General features: G+C 38.7%; 2 protein-coding genes across 11 annotated transcripts in view; one reads left to right on the forward strand and one right to left on the reverse strand.

Annotated features, from left to right (window-relative positions):
* Nucleotides 1–3,113, forward strand: part of REPS1 (RALBP1 associated Eps domain containing 1) — an 86,160-nt gene extending 83,047 nt beyond the window's left edge. For 6 of the 7 annotated variants that reach the window (XM_036097889.2, XM_036097890.2, XM_078054664.1 and 3 more), the window contains 2 exons: nucleotides 736–841; nucleotides 2,845–3,113. In XM_036097889.2, coding sequence (XP_035953782.1) covers nucleotides 736–841; nucleotides 2,845–2,913 — 175 coding nt within the window. In that variant the 3' untranslated portion in view covers nucleotides 2,914–3,113. The remainder of the gene's footprint in view (nucleotides 1–735; nucleotides 842–2,844) is intronic. The other variant, XM_078054665.1, reaches the window with a different exon arrangement.
* Nucleotides 3,114–4,793: 1,680 nt separating this feature from the next.
* Nucleotides 4,794–21,228, reverse strand: part of ECT2L (epithelial cell transforming 2 like) — a 71,907-nt gene continuing 55,472 nt past the window's right edge. For 3 of the 4 annotated variants that reach the window (XM_036097886.2, XM_036097882.2, XM_036097881.2), the window contains 8 exons: nucleotides 20,746–20,960; nucleotides 19,632–19,779; nucleotides 17,897–17,970; nucleotides 17,642–17,798; nucleotides 16,896–16,961; nucleotides 15,420–15,508; nucleotides 7,081–7,253; nucleotides 4,794–5,468 (listed from right to left, as the gene is read on the reverse strand). In XM_036097886.2, the coding sequence (XP_035953779.1) occupies nucleotides 5,341–5,468; nucleotides 7,081–7,253; nucleotides 15,420–15,508; nucleotides 16,896–16,961; nucleotides 17,642–17,798; nucleotides 17,897–17,970; nucleotides 19,632–19,779; nucleotides 20,746–20,960 (1,050 nt within the window). In that variant the 3' untranslated portion in view covers nucleotides 4,794–5,340. Of the gene's footprint in view, nucleotides 5,469–7,080; nucleotides 7,254–15,419; nucleotides 15,509–16,895; nucleotides 16,962–17,641; nucleotides 17,799–17,896; nucleotides 17,971–19,631; nucleotides 19,780–20,745; nucleotides 20,961–21,228 lie in introns of those variants that run through there. The other variant, XM_036097887.2, reaches the window with a different exon arrangement.

A 21,228-nucleotide genomic window follows, 5' to 3' on the forward strand; every position in this document is an offset into this window, starting at 1 on the left:
GCTGCTCCTCTTTGAGAGTTTTCTCTTTTATGAATAGGTGTAATATTCTCCCCACTTTCCCCCTTTCCATTATCAGGTTCAATTGCAATTTCATTTTAACAACCTAACGCAAACCCTAGAGCAGATTTTTTTTATTATGTTCAGTTAGCCACCATGTAGTACATCATTAGTTTTTGATGTAGTGTTCAATGATTCAGTAGTCTAGAGCAGATTTCTAAAATAATTAATAGTGTAGAGTAACACTAAGATTTTAACTATGGTTGTCCTAGACCAAGAATTGGCCAACTAGGGCTCCTGGACCAAATTCATCCCATGGCCTGTTTTTGTAAGGCCGAGAGCTAAAAATGACTTTTACATTTGTGTAAAAAAGAGAAGGGAGAGAGAAAGAGAAAAAGACACCAAAAGCAAGAATATGCTGCAGAAATCATATGGCCCACAAATTAAAATATTTACTATGTGGTTGTTGATAGAAAATGGTTGCTGATGCCTGCTCTGGACTAACTAAAACTCAGGTGATTCTACAGAAGAAGAATGGAAACAATAACAATACTACTTAAGCTTCTGAAGCTTAGATACTTTTGGTTGACCGTTGAAACTGAGCAAGTGAGGTTGAGCTATGCTATTAAGGCAAAAGATGCTCCCTCTACTTTCTGGATTTAGAGGGCAGGGAAGAATGGAGAGAATTTAAAGATAAGAAATGACAGTCATGTTTTCTTGCCCTCTTTATCTTCTCAGGTCTGTTGGGAAAGATAAGAAAGCAATTCAGGCATCAATTAGACGCAATAAGGAAACCAACACAGTTTTGGCCAGATTGAATAGTGAATTGCAGCAACAATTAAAGGTATTCTGAATCTTTACTTGGGAAGTTCCATGGACTCAGAACATCTCAGTTAACTGGAACTTAGAAATGATCCAGCAACTGTTAGCTAGTATGAAACTTCCTGGGTAGCAAGAGAAATGTGTATCTAAAATGTTCTTTACGCCTTTGAATCTTTGTATATTAAAAGGAATTCTGTATACTCAATTCTGATCTGTCTTGCCATATATATATATGTATATATATATATATGGCATCACTGTTCCTATAATGTTCCTGAACTTTCATAATGAAACCCAAGAGAGGAAATGTTGTGACCTCGGGTACCTCCAAGGTCATATACGTGGTTCTCTACACTCTTATTTAATTCTAAGATGATTTGACTATTGTTAGTTTATCCTTTTATCAAAGACTACTCAGATTCTATTAAAGGGAGTTGAACAGGTCTAAAGAAGATGGGGACAATTGAGATTTTGCATGTGAAAAAGGAAAAACAAGCCTTAAGTAGAAATGGTGCTTATGGCCAATGTGTACTCCCATCATTTATACGTGAGAAGAATAGGTTTGTTTTTCTTTCTTACTACTATGATTTCTTTGAATCTCTACAAATAAAAATTAGCCAGAATCATTTATGGTTTACCAACATTATTAAGCATTCAATTGTTGTAAACCAGTGGCCCTCACATCTTCATGTGTATATAGTTAATCAGGGGTTGCCTTAAAACGCAAATTCTGATTCATACTAGGTATGGAGCGGGACCTGAGAATTCTGCGTTTCTCGTAAGCTTCCAGGTGATGGAATGCTGCTGAACTTTTGGTCCAACTTTGAGTAGCAAGGGTGTAAACGACAAAAATGAGGAGAAAAGAGTCTGTGAAGTGTAAAATGAATGCAGAGTTAGTTTGTTCCCATAACATTCTGTTTGTATCCCTCATCTAGCTTTTATCACACTATCTGGAATTATTATCTGTCTCTGTCACATTTGGTTCTCTCTCCTAATAAAATGAACTCACTGAGAGCAAATCATCATTTTTTCTATTCAGGGTGACCATATATATGTTGTCCAAACCAAAATACTTTTGAGAGAAAAGAGAGAGGGATGTGTTACGTTCAGGCAGGACATCAGAAGTCAGCTGGGGCTTCCTAGATAAATTCATAACCATCTTGTTTCTATCCCCAAAACCTAGCACATGTTAGGATTTGATAAATATATGTGAATGAATGATATTTTTGTATAGCACTTTGATCAAAGATATTTGTAGTCATTCTATGATCATGAATATGGTCTGTTGTAAAGAAAGAATGTAAAACTAAGGAAAGCTTGCTAGAACCATACCTTGACAATGAAAATTTTGTTGGCACATGTTTTTTTGAAGAACTAAAGCCACCTATAGAAACATGTATGTAGGAGCTATTTTAAAAATCACCTTTCTCATTATCTTGAACGAACAGAAAATAGGAAGTATGATATGAAATAGCAAGAGGTAGTTCTGGTTAAAACACAATACTATCAGCATGTCCGAGAAAAAAAAGAAAGTAGATGAGTTAGGATTCACTGGCTATGTGAAAAGACTGCTCAAAATCAACAGTGATTAAAAATTCTGATTGCAAAATAAATTTATTCTTTGTGAAACCAAAACTCAAATGAGATTTAGGAGTTGTCATGACCAGATATAATCACCGGGAAAAAGAATCTGTGTTAATTGATTCATCTATTACTGCAGGAGGTAGGCTTTATGCAAAATGCATGCATTAATAGCATCATTTGCAAATATTGGCTTTTCTAATAATTAAACAAGAAACATTTTATTACCCTGATTTATTTAATAAGAAAAAGATTTTAATTAAGATCATATTTTAATACTACCTATACATAAACTGCTTTGCTAAGTGAAGTATCCTTTTAAAATATGACTCTCCCTTCGTTGTCTTAACAAATTTAAATTGTGTTCTTGATGCTGAGTTGTTGTTAGATGTGCCTTCATTTTTATACACTTTGAAACATAATTTAACTTTGCATCTTTTTCAGGATGTTCTTGAAGAGAGAATTTCTCTGGAAGTTCAACTGGAACAGCTTCGACCATTCTCTCACCTATAAGCCAATTGCCGTTAACTGTGAACATACCCATTTTTAAGCAGTTTTGGGTTCAAGCCAATTTGGAGACCCAAACGTTCAGCTCACTGCTTAATTCAACATTAAATTTTATGATTCTGTTTTGCCCTATATGTTCACCTGTATTTAAGTATCTTTTATTTTTTAATTTCAACAATAAAAGGGTCAGGATGACTTTTCCTGGAGGATATATTGTGTTTGTTGGCACAGCCCACCCTTCTTATGCCATAGCATCAGGAATACCTGACAGTGTCCAGTATACTTATGTGGCCAGAACCTCACCCTGATTTGATTTACAGAATGGCCTTCCTATTTATATCTCAAGCACAGACTGAAATATTTGCAAAAGGAGACAAAATTAAATTGTCAATTTGTCTTTTAGGTTTAGTATTTTACATTAAAAAATCTATATTTTGTAGAAATCTTTAAAATGAGCTTCCTAGTTAATTTTTGATTTGAAGGGACTATATTGGATGAGGCATTCTTTAACCATAATCTGCATTGCTCAGGAGTCACGTGGTACTTTCAGGCTCTTCCATGTCAACTTGGGTGTCAGATTTTATAATTTTCCCAGTGAAAATTGAGCAATTTCACCGGTAACCTAAAAATTTTGTGTGTGAAATTTTAACTCAGCAGTCATGTAAACTTAGGAAATGGCTATGAAGTCAGGTGTTAATTGTCCCCTAGAAGCAAAGGGAAGGTGTTGAAACCACAAACAACATAAGTACTGTCCACATTCAAACACCATTTTTTGCATGATTTATGCACTTAATTCTCAGTTAGAGATTTATGCTTATCAGTCGCTACAGAGATTATTTTCAAGTAATAATGTTTTAAAACTTCTGAGGGCATTAATTATTCACGGAATAAATGGAAATTCCTTGATATTTCTAGTTTACCTTCAGCTATCTTGTCATTCAATCTTTGGCCATAGAGACTGGTTTTTCCTATTAACAGAGCTTCTGAAGTGCGCCCTATTCAGGATGATAAAATGTCTTAGGATTTGTTTCATATTATATGATATATACATTTTGATAACATATGTAAATTTGCATTCACTGCTAATAGCAGATATTCCCTTTAATGGTTTAGTGTGTCTGTGGATCATAGATGTTAAGCTGCATGGATAATACCGTAACGGAATCACAGTGATTTTACACTAATAAAACAGCACAATATTTTAATTTCTCTACATTTTTTAACAAGAATTTAAATTTTTAAGAATTAGAAGAAATTTATGTTTGTTATTGAAAAAAGAAAATGTTTAAAATAGCCCAGTTCACAATCCTAGACTCTACTAGATTTTTACTATCTTAAAGGAGAATATGAAACAAAAAGGAAACTGACAACTGAAAGCTTCCAAGATCAATATCTACTTCAAGTAAAAAATATTACTACTACTGCATACATCAGCAGAAATTTCCAAGTGCCTAACAGATTATGGCTTCAGCTTGTTAAATAATTAAATGAAGGTTTTAAAGGTACAGAAAACTACTGAACACGTGTTTTGCTGTTTCTCTTCAAACAGAATTGTCTTAATTTCTTTATTTTTGTTTTTTTTTTTTAAAGATCTTTATTTATTTGAGAGAGAGAGAGATCATGAGCAGCAGGGAGGGGTAGAGGGAGAAGCGGGCTCCCTGCTCAAAGGAGAAACTGCTTCTCCCTCTCCCCCTGCCTGCCACTCTGCCTACTTGTGCTCTCTCTCTATCAAATAAATAAATAAAATCTTTAAAAAAAAAAAAAGGTGTTTTGTTTGTTTTTTCCCAACAGCCTTCTAATTTAACAATGTCTAATTTAACTTTTTAAAACTTCTTACTTGGAAGGTCTAAAAATTCTAATTTTGCAACCAAGAAACACTTAAAAATCACAGAAAACTTTTTAGTAACCTTTGTAGTGGTTTATTTTTAATGCTCTCTGGAGAGTACATTCATATTAAGGGCATATGTGACAGGTTTTTGAATAAATTGCCATTTATATTTCTTATACAATTTTAAAATCAGTGATTATATCATGAAAATTTATAAAGATACAATAGGTAAGTCAACAAAATATTTCTCTAGACCGATCATTTAAGAAACATTTTTTTATTCTGACGTTTTCATTAGATCATAAAACAAAACTTTAAATACACAATTATCCTTGTTCTGTCAAATTAATCTAAACAATAGTGTCTGTGAAAAATAACTACCAAAAGAAGTGCTTCAAAATTTTGGACTCAACTTGTTCTTACTTTACATTTCTTCATGTAGTTGAACACAGATGATAAAGCTTAAAAGTTAGGAGGGACTTTATGGGTCATCCTAGTTCATTCTCCCATCATCCATGACAAATCATCATTCTGCTTCCTACGGATCTTCTGGAACAGAAAATACATTGTCTTTGCCAGGGAGAATAAGCGCCCATAATGTTTTCTCACTTCTCCATACTACTTTTGATTGCACTTTGGAGGACTGACAACCATAGGAATTTATCATCCTCAACCTCTGTAGCACAAATCCATTCACGTTTTGGACCATGAAGAATAAATGCATTCTTGATATCTGTAAAAATATTTGAGGTCTACTAATTAATCTTGGCAGGTCACAATCAAAAGAAAAAAATATTTTAAAATTCAAGAATTGACCAAGTCATCTTTAGGAACTTCATGAAAACTAAAAAGGGATTCCAATATGAGTCCAGTTTAGAATATAACTTCCTAAAAATACTGAATAATTCAAATATAATCTAAAAAATCTTATCTTTGTGATTGTTTAACTAGCAGGGTTTTTAAAATTTTTTTATTTATTTTAGAGAGAGAGAGAGTACAAGCAAGGAGAGGGGCAGGCAGAGGGAGAGGGACTGCTCAGCAGGGAGCCTGATGTGGGGCTCGGTCCCAGGACCCTGGGATCGTGACCCGAGCTGAAGGCAGACACTTAACCACCTGAGCCACCCAGGCACCCAAATTAGTTATTTTTAAAGACTGGTAGATGGTAGATGGTGTCATGTTCTTTAACTCCTTGTCTCGGCCACTCCTGAAGGACTGGAACCAGTAAAGGTCTGCACTAAGAGTTGGTGCAGGTAGAGATGCTGAGAGCTAGGCCTGGACCACCTTGTCGGAATTAAGCCAACTATGTAGCTGAGTGCCAGCTGTCTAGCAGGTTACATAACGATGTTTTGAGACAGCACAGCTGACTAAGGGGAGACTGAAAGCAGATGTCCTACCCTCTTTAACCATTCCCGGTGATTATAGATTACTAACCCATGTCACCGGAGTTTGTTTTCTAGGTGGAAATACTTATTTTCACCTTTGGTGTTCATTTTTTTCTCAGGCTCAGATTTAAAATGAGGCTAAAGCTAAAGGGAAGCAGCCCTTTTTTAAGGGTGAGTTCTTTATCTAAGTCCTTCGTTCCAGCTTTAACCGTAAGTCCTGCCTTGACGTGCGATGAAGAGTATTGGAACGAGAGGTATTCCATTCAGATTGTCTGGCCTAACAGAAACTGAGAAAAGAGAAGGATCCTTTTAAGCTTGGGAAGTAGCGTGTAGGATAATAACTAAAAATAGGCATGGTAGTTTTAAGTAGGATTTCTTTTTGTAACAGACGAGAGTTCTATTGAGGTTATTAATGAGTGAAATGTCTGTTACTAAACATCCTTTGCAAATCTGTCAATTACAGAAGTGTCAACTTGAATATGAATTTAAGGAAGAAAAGGTACATAGATTTGTAATAATCACTTAATCCTAGTGGAATGGAAACAGCATATAAAAATCTAAGATATAGTAACATCTATAGACAGTGTAGCCCTAGTAAAATGGAAAAGTGATAGGTAAAAGTATAGAATTGTAACATTTACAAGCAGTAGTGAGTAGTGGCTCTCCTGTCAGATTGCTTCAAAGAACTCAGGATGATGTGGGTTCATGCCTCCCTTTATGATTTTTCAAAGTTGTTTTCCTGATATGTAGGGTGCATGTCTGACAACGCCAGCGTTCCTTTCCTTTGCTATTTCCGATAGGTGCAAAGTTTACATTAATGAAATCCTAAAATACTTGAACTATTTGCAAACCTGCAAATGAAAATTCTAGTCCTTTTCCTACTTTATATTCTAATAGTTAATGAGCATTATATAATATAGCTTTCTAAAGGTCTTTAAGTCTTGGAAGAAAAAGAATACATACATTTGGAATCTGGAATATCCTCTACAAGTAACCTATGAAGGGCCACTGATGCAATGAACTGGTAGGTTGATTTTGAAGTCCTCTCAAATGGAGTATGAGATGTGCCCCGACTAGAAACAAGCAGTGCATCGTTGAAGAGGAAAAGACTGAGGTCACGGGTGTGTTCATAGAGCCTGTGTTAAAGTGGAGAAAGGTTACATGGACATACTTTGTTACACAATTCACCATCTTTGCGTTGATAAGCCAATAGTTGAGGCCTTTGCCCACTACAGACAGGTTGGAATGGCTCATTGGAGTTCTCAGTAGTTTTTCTCCTGGTGTGAATACTCCCTTCTGTCTCTCAGACCACTGCTGTGGGTGGGCCTCAAGGTTCCTGGTGGAATGGTTTGAACTTACCCACTGGACAAGCATTCAACGTGGGGATGTGGGGGAAAGAGACATTGAACTTTTCCTCCTTTACAACATGAATTATGCTAGAGCTGTGTTAAACCAAGTGTGGTATTTTGTATCTGATGTATTTGGGCAATCTGGGGAAAGTAAGTTTGGTTTGGTTTCATCTTCAGTGTAACAGGTTGGGGTAGAGAAAAGCACAAGAACCAATATGGCCCAAGGTATCTTAAGTACAAAGCAGGGAAAAGAAAAGCATTTAACTGAAGGTTAAAGGAACTAGGTAGGAAATTAGAATTTTTCTAATTTTGGTTGGAGGGAAATCAATAGATAATACACTTCATCAGTATGAAAGGTGAGAAGTAGCTCTTCATTTTCACTGAGATTGCTATGATGGTCAACTGAGGCATGTTTATCAGCAGGCAAAATGTCGTGCCCTCAACCTCCATCTATTACCCTCTAGACTGCTGTGTTGCTGGAGCCGGGTCTCCTGCTTGGTAGGCGCCAATGTACTCTAGTATGGGTTTGCTTGTGTGAGTACTCACCAGGGAGTCAAGCAACATGTTGGGGAGGAGCTAGGGGAGCCCTCCCCGCCCCCCCCCCCCCCGCAGTGTCCTCAACCCCCCTCCCCCCACACCAGGAGTGGCTAAGTGAAGCTAGCTCAGTGTTTTATTGTAGGGTAACCAAACATTTTTTCTCTAGAAGCATCAAGCAACCCTCAGTTACTCTAAGGAAGGGAGTCCATTTACTAGCTTGATGAACAGAGGAAGTCTCATTTTTTATCTTCACTATCTCTGTTTATTTTTTAAATTGTCAATTTAAATCTACATAAACTTTTACATAAATGCTAAAGTGGCATCAATCCATACCACTGGCTTTATTAAGTGTCCTTTTTTGTTTCACTTTTTCTTTTTGCTTGGCTCCCTCCTCCCTGCACTCAGGCCACCCAAGTTACCAAACTAGTACCTGTCTGTCCTTGTTTTCTTACTTGCTCAGGTAATCACACACATATGTACATGTATACACATCTATTTACAGGTAGGTTGCCATTATTTTACAAAAATCGTAACATCCACACTTTTTTTCTGCTTTTCTCGCTTAGCAATGGAAATCACTTCAAGTTAACTGGTATGGCTTTATTTATTTTTTAAGATTCTTTTATTTGAAAGAGAGAACGTGATGGGAGGGGCAGAGAGAGAGAGAATCTCCAGCAGACCCTACACTGAGCGTGGAGTTTGATGCAGGGCTTGATCCCAGGACCCTGAGATCATGACCTGAGCTGAAATCAAGAGTCAGATGCTTAACCGACTGAGCCACCCAGGTGCTGCTTTAATTTATTCTTTTTCAGTGGCCAAATAATACTTTATGGTGTGTGTAGATCATCATTTATTCAACTCTTCCCATTTTGATGCCCATTGGTTTTGTTTACAGGCTTGGGTCTCTTTCCTCCCTTCTCCCTTTCTCTCTCCTTCCTTTAATTAGTTCTTTATGGCCACTATGGGCAATGTTCGAATAAACTGATCTTTATTTATAATCAAATCCCTTACACGTGTTGTTATTTCTATCAGATAGGCTTCTGGGGGGTAGGATTGATTGGTCAAATGTTTTATGTATTTTTATCAAAAACCTCCAGATGACTGTCCATAAAACCTGCTATAATTACCATTTAGAGCCCACTTTATGTAGGATAATGGCTCTGACTTGTACATAGTACAAACTCTAATGTCCCTCTAAATTACCTGGAAATTTTTGTTAAAATGCAACTTTTGATGCCGTAGAACTAGAGTAGCCTGAGGTTTTCTGCATCTCTAATAGCTCCCTGACAGTGCTGATGTGCAGACCACATTTTGAGGAGTGAGGCATTTAAATCATCTGTTACAACCATGTCATGCTAGGCAAAGGACTGGATCCAGGACTTAAACGTTTTTGAGGAGTACTATATTTCAGGTTCAGCTATTCGGGGCGTGTTAGGCAGGTACCAGCTGTGTTAGGTGTGTGGATAATTAGAAAGGCAGTGGTCACCCAGCCCCTACAGCCACCTTTTCCTTTTTCGTGCATTTCCTTCCCATCTCTATGTGGTTATGATTTAGGCTGGAAGGAGTGGGATGCTTCACATATAATGACATCTTGCAAGAAACAATATTCTAGATCAAGTTGATAGGGTATTCTGACAATAATGGTGCATACAGAACTAGGGATGAGAGAGAGAGGAAGCAAGAAAGGAGATATTTCAATCTGTGTGTAATGGTCTATATGTGGTAAATGGCCACTCCCGTCCATATTCTTGCCCTTTTTTGGCAATTTTACCACATTACTTATGAGAACAATTATTTCTCCTATCATACCAGTTTAGAAAAATGTTCAAAGCTATAATAAAATATTGCTGTTTTATCTGAATTATCAGAGAATGTGCATACAGGTTTGCTTTAAAGAAGTGGCTTTGAAAGGTAAATAATCATTTTTTTTTTTCTTTTGGAAGGTGTAACACAGAGTAGAGGTAAATCAAAGAATCCCAGTTTTGTGACCCACGCAGAGTGAGTGGGTGGTTGGCCCAGGGAAGGCAGATTAACTTGAAGTTGAGGCCACTTGTAATCAGAGGACATGAGCAGGGGAAGAGGCTTGAAAACACACAGAGGTTTTCATTATTTCGATCTGATTATGAGAATGCTATCTAAAATAAATCTAAGTTCTATCTAGAAAAATGGTTTTCAAAAGCCATTTACTAAGTTAAGCCCCTCCAGGGGCTCCTGGGTGATTCAGTCAATTAAACGTCCCACTCTTGATTTTAGCTCAGGTCATGATCTCAGGGTTGTGGTATCCAGCCCTGCGTCAGGCTCAGCGTGGAGTTCGCTTGTCCCCCTCCCTCTGTTCCTCCCACTGCTCACTCTCTCTCTCTCTCTCTCTCTCTCTCCCCCTCCCTAAAATGAGTGGATAAAAATCTTTTAAATAAATAAATCCCCTCGAGATCTCCAACAATTTTCATCCAAAGACAAGAAACACCAGAACCTTTTTTAAAAAATTAATAATTCCTCTACATATGTAAAAGTAAGTAATTTCACCTCTCATATTGACATAATAGAGCAACTGAAGTGGAAACTATGGATCCTAATAGGGTTTCAGAAAGCTACTTCTGCTCATTCAAAAGAACCAACTCCAAGGGTAGAGTTTTTTTCCCTGAACTTGGTTGGATAGGATTTCTTTTCTTGTTCAGAAATAGGTCAAATGACTCAACAAAATGTAATAGGTCTATTATAGTTTAAATTCCTAACATCATTCTAGAAGTGTTTTATTGTTGTTTATTGTATCAGACTGCCAAAACGATGAAGTACCCAACTTCTATAAATACATAAAACCTTGAAAGGAATTTTACAACGTTAGGCATGAGCAGACAACAGCAAGCCATAGGTCCTCTGAGCTGTCCTGAGCCAAAACTGTAGCTCCTAAACATCCACACTCCGACCTAAGGAGTACAGTGGCTTTCTGAGTTGCCAGGCTAAGAGTCAATTCAGAGCCAGAGTCCAGTATCCCTGGGAGGCTGCCCCGGTAACCAACTGTAGGTCCCTTTGGGTAAGGCAAAAAGAAAGTTTACAGTATGCATTTTTGGCAGGGTAATAGGGTTTTTCCTCAAGAGGACTTGGTCTGAGAAGTGGATGTCTCCCTGTGGTGATTCAAGGCCATGCCACTGTTCACCAGTCCTAGAGGGCTCCACCTTTTGTTGCCTCTGCATTGAGTGAGGAAAGGAGGAACAACAACAAAAGCCTATTTAAAAACCAGCAGGCTGAAAGTCACATCAGTGAGAACTGGTGTTTCTGGAAGAACGATATTATAAAAGTTCCAAATTATGTAATATATTATCAAAGCTTAACATATCCCCAAATTCTGTGGGCTATATTAACAGAGGGACAAACACGTTCAAATTTCCCAGCTCTAAATGACCCTATGACTTCATCTCTACCCCAGAGGAAATTTTTTCATTTACAGTGCAAATATTGACTTGTTTTTTTCTGTGTCACAGCTCTTCTTTATTAGTAATGTGTTTAGTACTTGCTGCTCGGTTGGTAAGTTTATTATGAGGAAGGCTCAGTTCATCTTTCCACCTGCTGGTCTAATCAGTAGATAGAGCACTGAGACTTGGTTTTGAATTTCAGACCAGAACTTATTCTGTGGCCTCAGACAACTTACTTAAATCCAGATTCCCACCCATAACATGGTTCCAGACCTACTTGCCTCAGCAAGTGATTGTAATGAGTGTATCAAATGAGAGAATGTAAAGAATATGGTAGGGGCCCCTGGCTGGCTCAGTTGGAAGAGCATGTAACTCTTGACCTGGGGGTTGTGAGTTTGAGCCCCACGGTGGGTGTAGAAATTATTACAATAAATAAATAAGTAAAAAGCATTAATAAAAAATATGGTAAATTATAAAGCCTTATACTCATGTAAGTCAGCATTTTATGTATAAATATAAGCAGAGTTTTCTCTGAGTAGAAATCCCTAATGGAAGTCATGGGAGTGGGATTTCTTGAGTTTTATCTGATTTTCCAAAATGATAGAAAACAAAGTTGCAGACTAAAAATTCTATAATATCTTTTCGAATATGAACCTATCTTGCATTTACTTAATTTTAAATGTTAATGTAAAGTTACATTTACATTTATTGCTTGACAAATCACTGAGATTTTAACATAAATGTACCTCATAATTAGAGGGTAAAATAATTTAGTATTCTCCCATGATCCTCAAATTGTTAAGTGTATTCTCTGTTGTCCAAATACTGAAGTCAAGCCTAAATTCTAATAACTGAGCCATCTGGCTTCTGGTTGGACATGTAAAGAGCTTGCAAGTCCTAACTTCCATCCTCACAACAAAAAAGAAGCTGAAAAACTTCAACAGCTCTTCTTTGATCCATCAGAGAATTACGGTCACAAGGTAAACCAGAACCCCAAAAGCTGGAGAGACACACTGAACAGAGAAACACAGCTTATTGGAGGCAGAAACTCCCTGCTGGAGCAGTGAACTAGTTTTAAGATATTAAGAACCCCCGGAAGCCTAGCCTTAGGGGAACATTCTCTCCCCACTTGCATGAATTTAAAACTTGCATGTGTTTTACTTCCAGGAGCCCCACCAGGTTCTCACTGTGAAGATCAAAGAAAAATGTCTTCATTCTTCCTGATTTCAGACCAGAAAGGGGGAGGAGGTAACTTTTTTTGAAATGTGCCTGAAGAGTTCTCTTCTCCTTACCAAAGGACTTCCCTCAAGAGAAACTATTTTACCAGAATCTAACCAATCTGGGGGAGGGGAAACACCTACCTCCACTCCCTTCCAGGCTTCCTGCCTCTTAGAGGTACAAAAATGAAAGGAAACAAAACAACAAACAAAAATGACTGAAAAAACACTGTGAAAGTCCTAGCTCAGGGCACAGCGCACTAAAAAACTAAGACCCAACCATGAAACTATAGAACTCTTCCCTTCTCCTTCCTTCCCGTTTGATATCACATCAATAAGAATTCCTTATAATGACCAGTGATCACAGCTAAAAAGAACTAGAAGGCTCAAACCCTATTTAAGGGATCTCTAGGGAAACTCAATGACAACAGGGGGGACAAAAAAGAACACCAAAATAAATTGTAGCCTCTGACACCACAGATACAACAAACAGTAAACACAGGCTAACATCTAGCCATATAAACATAAAACCGCACACTGAAGACCTATTTACCTCAGTTCCTTTTACCTAATACATTATGTCTAGCTTTCAACAAAAAATTACAAGTCATGCTAAGAGGAAAGAGAACAGTTTGATAAAGCAAACATCAGAACCAGACTTATATGGCAGGGATGTTGTTGGAATTATTAGACAAGGAATTTAAAATATTTATAATAAATAAGTCAAGGACTCTAATGAAAAAAGTAAACATGCAACCAAAGAACAGATTAGTAATAAAAACAAAGAAATGAAAACTCTAAGAAAGAATGAAAAAGAAACTAGAAATTAAAAACACTGAAATGGAAATGAATAATGCTTTTGATGTGCTCAATAGCAGACTGGACATAGCCGAGGGAAGAATCAATGAGCCTGGAGATACATCAATAGAAGCTTACCAAATTGAAAAGCAAAGAGAAAAAAATGACTGAAAAAGAAAGGAACAGGTTATCCAAGAAATGTGGGACAATTATAAAATGTGTACATATGTCTAATGGGAGTATCACATGGAGAACAAAGAGAAAGAAACAAAAAAAATACTTGAAGTGATAATGGCTGAGAATTTTCTAAAATTATTGACAGATTCCAAACCACAGATCCAGGAAGCTTAGAGAATACCAAGCATAGTGAATACCAAAAAATCTACACCTAGGCGTATTACATTCAAACTCCAGAAAATCAAAGATAAAATCTTAAAGAACCCAAAGAACAAAAACAAAACAAAACCCTACCAAAGAAGAACAAGAATAAGAATTACATTGGATGTCTCCTCAGAAACCAGGCAAGCAAGAAGAGAGTAGAGTAGAATAAGTGTTGAAAGAAAAGAACCCAGCAACCCAGAATTCTGTAGCCAACAAAATTATCCTTCAAGTGAAAGAGAAATAAAGACTCTCAGACAAACAAAAATCAAGGAAATTCATTGCCAGTAAACCTGCTTAGCAAGAAATGTTAAAAGAAATTCTTTAGAGAAAAGGCAAATTATGTAGGTCAGAAACTCAGACTTACATAAAAGGAGAGTGTTACCTTTATGAATACCTGAAGGTAAAATAAATTCTAATAATAAAAAACTGGAATAATCCCTAGCATGTCTCCTACTACACCAGCGTGTTTAGAATTGCTGGTTTGATAAGTAGTTTCCTTCCATCACTGCAGTTCATTTCTGTTGCTATTGAACAAAAACAACAAAACAAAGAAAACAAAAAACACTGTGATCGTGAGAAAAGTAAGACAATTACATGATTTGATTTTCATCTAGAACCACTCTAGGCAAGAATAGAGGTGAAAGCTTTGGATTTCTTCCAATCACGCCCCTGACCTACACCTTTGGGAAACATTCATTGAAATATTCACTGAAATAAGAGGCAAATCAATTTTTATTTCTTTTATTGGAGTTGGAAGAATTAAAGGAGTTTATTTCTCTCCATTTGGTTACTATTTGTTGAGTTGTCATCTTTGCCATTAATACTGAGAACACAGTTCTGCAAATAATTTTCCAACATAGGTATCAGCAAATTATGGCCCCACCACTTGTTTTGTAAATAAAGTTTTACTGTAACTCAGCCATGCTCCCTCATTTATGCACTGTATTGTTTATGCAGATTGTATTATTCATGTGTTGTATCATTATGTTGCTGTTTTTATGCTATAATGATGAATTTAGTAGTTGCCACAAAAATCATCTGGCCAACAAGACCTAGGATATTTACGATCTGACCCTTTCCAGAAAAAAGTTTGCCCATCCTTGTTCTAAAAGAGGAAAGGGGATGCTAGCTTATGGAAATTGGCACCCTCCCATCTTTTGGTCTTAACACTACTGTGAGCACTGTGCAAAACAGATATGGTAAGACCTCAATATAATGATGGTCTCTTGGTGAAACCTTTTTAATACTAACCTCAATAACTATCAGGATAATTAACTGGTCTTCTCTTTTGTTATAGGTGAGCAAATCACTAACGTGATACCCACAACACTTGGATTTCCTTTCAGTAGGAAAGTGACCAACCTCAGAATTCCTGCTACTCTGCAGTTTGCGGTTCTGGCAGAGATAATGTATTTTCTCCCATTCTATCTAGTAGCTGCCTGGAATGTGAGTATGGTAATAAAGCACCTTATAGTACTGCAGGGGAATGTATGTTTAAGTTTTCGGTCCAATACAAAGATTTGTTGCAGACTTGTGTCAGACACTGTACCGGATCCCAGGTACAAGATGAGCAAGACATAGTCACAGCCATAGGATAGTTAAGTGTTTACCTTAAAGAGAAACTTACTGCCTCATCACAGCAGTGAAGTTGGGCTACATCTTGGACCCTAATCAGATATCTGTTTTCTTCTGATAGAGTCTATGAAACCAAAAACAAAATTAGAAACATTCATAAATTTGTAGAAAATAAAAAGTCCACTACTGCAGAACTGTTTTATACCCCAGAAGCTGTGTTGAGTAGAACTCAGTTTAATTATGAAAAAATGAATGTTTTTATTATTGACAAAAGAGGTTTTCTTTAGAAAGACCACAGAATTCACATGAAAACTATATTTGAAGGTGTTGTATAATTTTTAAAACTACTGAAATTACTGTTTTATTTATAAATGCTTTAAAAGCTTTCCTAGTATTTAAAAAAAAAAAAAAAGAGGGGATGGGAGCAGGTAAGAAGGGATTTATGAAGAAAAGGAAGTGAATGGATTGTTAAAAATTCAGAAGTTAGACACTTGTACCGATCTAGCCATGAGATGATCACTTAGTGTGAACAGTGATCCAGAGATAAGTTCAGACTCTGTGAGTTGCAAGATTTTGGACTTTTGGTAATCCAATCAACTCCACTCTCCCTACCAAAATGTGCAGATCTAAATTCTAACAAAACAGCTCCATCTTGTTTCCCCAATTTGACCAAATAAAAATGTTTCCAATCAATTGGCACTTTAATTCAACATAATTCATATATCGAGCTCCTACTATATGCTAAACATCAGAGGACAAGTAAGTCGTAGCTCATGCCTGATGGAGTTCTCAGTCTTAGGAACTAAGGGTCATAAAAAAGTGTGACAGAGATGTTCAGGGTGCTGCAGGATACCCAAGACGGGGGTGGGGGGACTCACAGCTGGAGATGTTGGGGAAACTTCACAAGGAAGATGATGATTGAACTGGATTTTTAAAGGATGAATAGTTTATCCAGTGGAGTGGGAAAGGAAGGCAATTTCAGAGAAGGAAAGCGTGGGCAAAGGTCAAATGTGTAGAGAAAGGCTAACATTATTGGAGCACTATGAGTAGATTTGTGTGATTTGATCATGAAGTGGTAGGCAAGGCAGTAAGAAAGAAGGTAGACTGGGACCAGATGATATTGTATAGGTAACAACAAACAGAGGACTCCTAAGATTTTTTTCAGATATCCTCAGGGCGCAGAATCCTACACCAGGCATTATGTACAGGAAGATATAAAACAATAGAAGACATGGCCCCTTTCCCCAAAGGAGGTCATGTTCACAGAAGCACCAGTCAAGGAGCTAAGACTGCAGAAAAGTTATGGGATGGGGTCAAGTCCACTTGTGCCTCTTCTCATTATGCACCCTTACAACTAGCCAGGATGTGAAATGTGGAAGCTTGCCAGCACATGGCACGTGGCGGGCATTCAACAGACGTCAGCGGAATCGAAATCTGCATGTCTCCTTTTGCCAGTAACTTGAGGTTATATTCATGAGCATGAGACGTAGTGAGCACGTCAGAATACGTACCGGGCATCCCCAGACTATTCTCTGTATTTCTGACAGCTGATCTTTCATACTGATGCTTTGCTTCATCTAGTAAACAAAGGGATTTTAGGCAAACAAAAATTGTGAAGTTTTTATACATAAAAATAGATTAAAATATTTTATGGCACTTGATACAGGGCTCAGTATTTTGATAAACTTTAGTAAAAATCTCAATTTCGTGTCCCCAGTGTTTTAAAAACAAAGAGGCAAGTGACAAGACTGTATTCACAAAGTATCTTCAGGGCAAAATAAGTTTTCAGTTCACATTCAGCCTGGATGCCCATGTAATATGCACATCACAACAATATTTTCAGAACAATAGTACTGTCTTCCAAGATGCTGAATTCTTTCAGAGAATAATTATGATTGCTATACTTACTGAGGCAGAAAAGGTAATTAATAAGAAGTACCTTCCAAAACAAACGATTTTACTTTTTTTCTTTTAGTTATCTAGAAAAATCAATCCAAATATTCAATTCTTCAAACTTTCATATTAATAAAAGTTTTATGGCACTTATCCAGATCTCTGAAAACATTCTGTCTCATGTTGTTTGGCTTAGAATAGATCCTCTTAGTGCTCAAAATCACTGAGCCCAATGATTTCACATTAAAAGGAGGAAAGACTTTGAAGAACACCACGAAAGGATAAGGTATTTCAGGATCTTTGAGTCAGTACCACAAAGCATTGTAACATTTGTAAAAGACACAAACTCTTATCAGCAACCAACCTGATCTATATAACTTTTATATTTTTTGAGTCGGTCAATTGCAGTGGTCACGTCCCCACGGTCAGCGTGTTCTGCGGGAGTGTGAAGCCTCAGTGCGTAGAGAAGATTAACATATTCTTCAAATCTTCGTGATGGGTACAAAAGCAGCTCCGGGAGGCTGTATGAGGCAGGGAAAAGGGAACCCTGGTTGCTCTCTGAAGGTCAAAGTGTGCCCTGTCCTTGGGGCGCCCCGCTGTGCACTCCCTCAGAACTTACCTTAGCATTTTGGTCACAATGGTCTTATCATGTCTCTTCAGGAAAGCTCGGAATGCTGGTATCATTTCTCTGCACTAAAGGTGAGCATTATGTCAAAATTTTGCTGTATAATACAGCTGAAGAGACTTCTGTTCCACCAGACAAGCATGGTCTATGATGCACTCAAAGCAGAAGGGGCAACAACTACATCTAACCAAAGCATGACTAGTACTTTCGGTGCTTACCAGTCTACTAAGTACAGTGTATTAATTATATCATAAAGTAACCCTATTCCGTGAACTTAATCAGTATAGACAAAATAGACTTTGCAACCAGGTAGGCCTGGATTAACGTTAAAATTCTAATTTAATTCTATCTAATTCTATGTGACCCTGTCAAGTTATTTAACTTCTCTGAGCCTCAGCTCTTGCATGGATTACCTTACCTAACTCTTGTGGTGATGAGGGGAAAAATCCTATCCATAAAGTGCTTGTCAGGCAGTAAATGCTATCTCCACAGTAATAAGCTATTAATAGTATCCACTGTAATACTGTTAACTATGTTTTCCATAGTAACATCATAAAGGGGCTCCACTGTGCTAAATATCTGTTTTAAAATGTGTTCATTCATCACCATTAGAGCACTCAGGAAGTGACCTCATTTTTCTCAGTACATACGTGCCTCAAAGATGCCAGAAATGCATCAAATATTCACTGGGTGTACTTATTAACAGCTAATGTTTACTGACTATTTATCTGCACACCCCATGCCAGTGAAATAGATATCATTATTATCCCTAACTATAACAATTTTGGTATCAATTTATGATATCACGTGACACGTTGGTCCCATTCTTGTCCTAAAGGTTGGTTCTCTGAAACTGCCTTATTCATGCAACTTTCACATAATTCAGCTGTCCGGCAGTATTTAAGCTCCCTACGTGAGGCAAGAATGATGCTACAAAGGGAGAGGTCTGAGGTCAGGACGTGTCCAGAGGCCTCCCAGCCCCCAGGCCTTGCCCTCAGGGCCTCAGTACGGACAGGTGGACGCAGCCAAAGTGAATATAGTAGACACTAGCAGAAGTGCAAGGGACCGTCTTCTGCTGCCCTTTTGATGTAAATTGAAGAGGAAAGAAAGAGAGAGCTCACTGCCATCAGAAGACACCCGGCAAGAGCAGCGAGTGACGCAGAAGGGAGCTGAATATTCCAGCCCACACTACATACGGCTTAGGTCACGAAGGGAAAAATTGTTTATCATGAACTCTCAAAGGAATTCAAGACAAAGAAATCCTTAGTTCATGGTGAGATTTCACAAATGAGTGTCCTTATTCCAAGAAACATATGGATTATTAATTCCTTTTCTCCGGAAGAGAGTCAAACTTGTCAAGGCCACAGAGCAGTGAGTTGGCAGAGCAGAATCAGGGTTCTCAGTCTTGTTTCTCCCTCACTGTGAAACATTTTTCTGTAACTGAACCACAGAGTATCTGGGGCAGCTAGATGAAAACCCGGCCATTTGCATGATTAGTTCAGCCCAACAACCGGTCCCTGGGTCCTGCCATATCAAGCACTGTGTTAACCCTCAGTGATACAAAATTAAGTCAGTCAGGGGCCCCGTCCTCAAAGAGCTCACAGTCAGCTGGAAGCTAAGAGTAGGGAAGAAGTCTTTCCTGTTAATCCTAGTCCTTTGGATTGCACACAAAACTTCCTTTCAAGCTCAGAAAGTCTCATTCACGCCTGGATGGTAACTCAATCATTACCTTCTCCATAGTTCTCAGAACAACCGGGTAATTGTTGAAGAAATTGGTGTATGTGTTCAACTGGCTTCCAAACTTGAGGAATATTTCTCCCACGCAGTGGGCTGGGCCCCATTCCTGCAGTCTGTCTCTCAGGTTGTCTAGAAACTGCCTGCCATATGAGAAAAGCATGCCCGTGAAATACTGGCCGGGGATAACCTAGAAACTTAAAAAATAAAAATAAATTAGTTGTCATTAGTGCAGCCTGGCAGGGCTTTTGTCACATCTGTTTGCCTTGACACAGAGCAGGGCAGATTTGCCCAGAAAGGAGGAGGGGCGGGGGTGTGAGGAAGTAGGTTGACTCTGGTGGAATCTCGCCTCTTCCTCTTAATCCCCTGAGTGGGAGCCCTCGACTGGCCTCCACAGTGCTGTCCCCTGACTGTCCCACTCCCATGTGGCCAGCCAGGCAGGCGGGGAAGGTTTCTTAGGGTCCTCAGAAGAGAGTGCTCCACTCGCTTCGAATGCCTACCTCCTGATTGGCCCTCTGCTGTGGACCTAGCGTTGTTCATCGTTCAGCCCTCACAGGCCTCAAAACTGGGAAAAGGCCTAGTTTAATCTCCTCCTTTTGTAGCAGCTGGGGCCCAGTGGGGGCGAGGAGCTTCCGAGTTACCCGGAGAGTTCCTGGCGGAGCGGCTCAGTCTGTGTCGTCCGCACACATGATCACTTTCCTGTGTCGACGGGCATACTTGAAACTGTACTGTCATTCAGCTGGCCCCCAGCCTTGGTTCCCTAAGCCCAGTATCCTAGTGACCCGATCCCATGAAACCCTTTGTTCTTTCCCTTCGCTCAGCCAGACACTGCTGATTAAGAACGGTGCCCGACAGCTCTCCTTCCTCTTGCCTTTGCGTGAACAGTACATGGAACACAGGACCCCCAGGCCCCGAGCTCCACTCCTGGAACCGGGGCGTGGAAATGAGGCAGGGGTAAGCCCTCGGGCATGGTGGTGGCAAGAGCCCTCTCCTGTGAGACGATCAGGGCCTCCAAGAAGGGGCTCCTCGGTACAACTTTTGAAACAGTTAAGTGTGGGTTCTTCCGACGGCATAATGAATATTTGAAAAAATACCTCTTCAGAGTTTACCTGTTGAGACTTAAAATCTGCAAAATATCAGAGAAAATGATGTGGATGTTTGCAGCACTGAGAATCGCTCTGTTTGATGACAACGCTGCTTTTAGGGGCGTTACGTAGACATCTCTCACAATTTCCAGCATCTGCACGTATTTTCTCTCGCTCTCTAAGAGTTCCCCAACAACTCTCGATCGCTTTTCAGCTGAGTCCATCTGGAGCTTTCTCTCCTGTAGAAAGGCATTAAGAACTCATAGGGAAAGCAGAATGACCCCCGGTTTACAGCCTCAAAGAGCCTGAAAGTCAAAGAAGGTAGAGAAATGACGGGCTGAACAGTCAGGCAGTGACTCTGTGAGAGTCCCTCTTTGGGATTTGCGCTAAACACGGTTGAAGGGGACCTTGACAGGGGACTGTGGTGGACCCTGCTGGCCACTGCTTGACACGCTAGAACCAATGAGGCCCTCACATCAGGCCAGCCTCATGCCCTAGCAGAGATGG

The sequence above is a fragment of the Halichoerus grypus genome, chromosome 9, assembly GCF_964656455.1.
Source record: "Halichoerus grypus chromosome 9, mHalGry1.hap1.1, whole genome shotgun sequence".
NCBI classification, from domain to species: Eukaryota; Metazoa; Chordata; class Mammalia; order Carnivora; family Phocidae; genus Halichoerus; species Halichoerus grypus.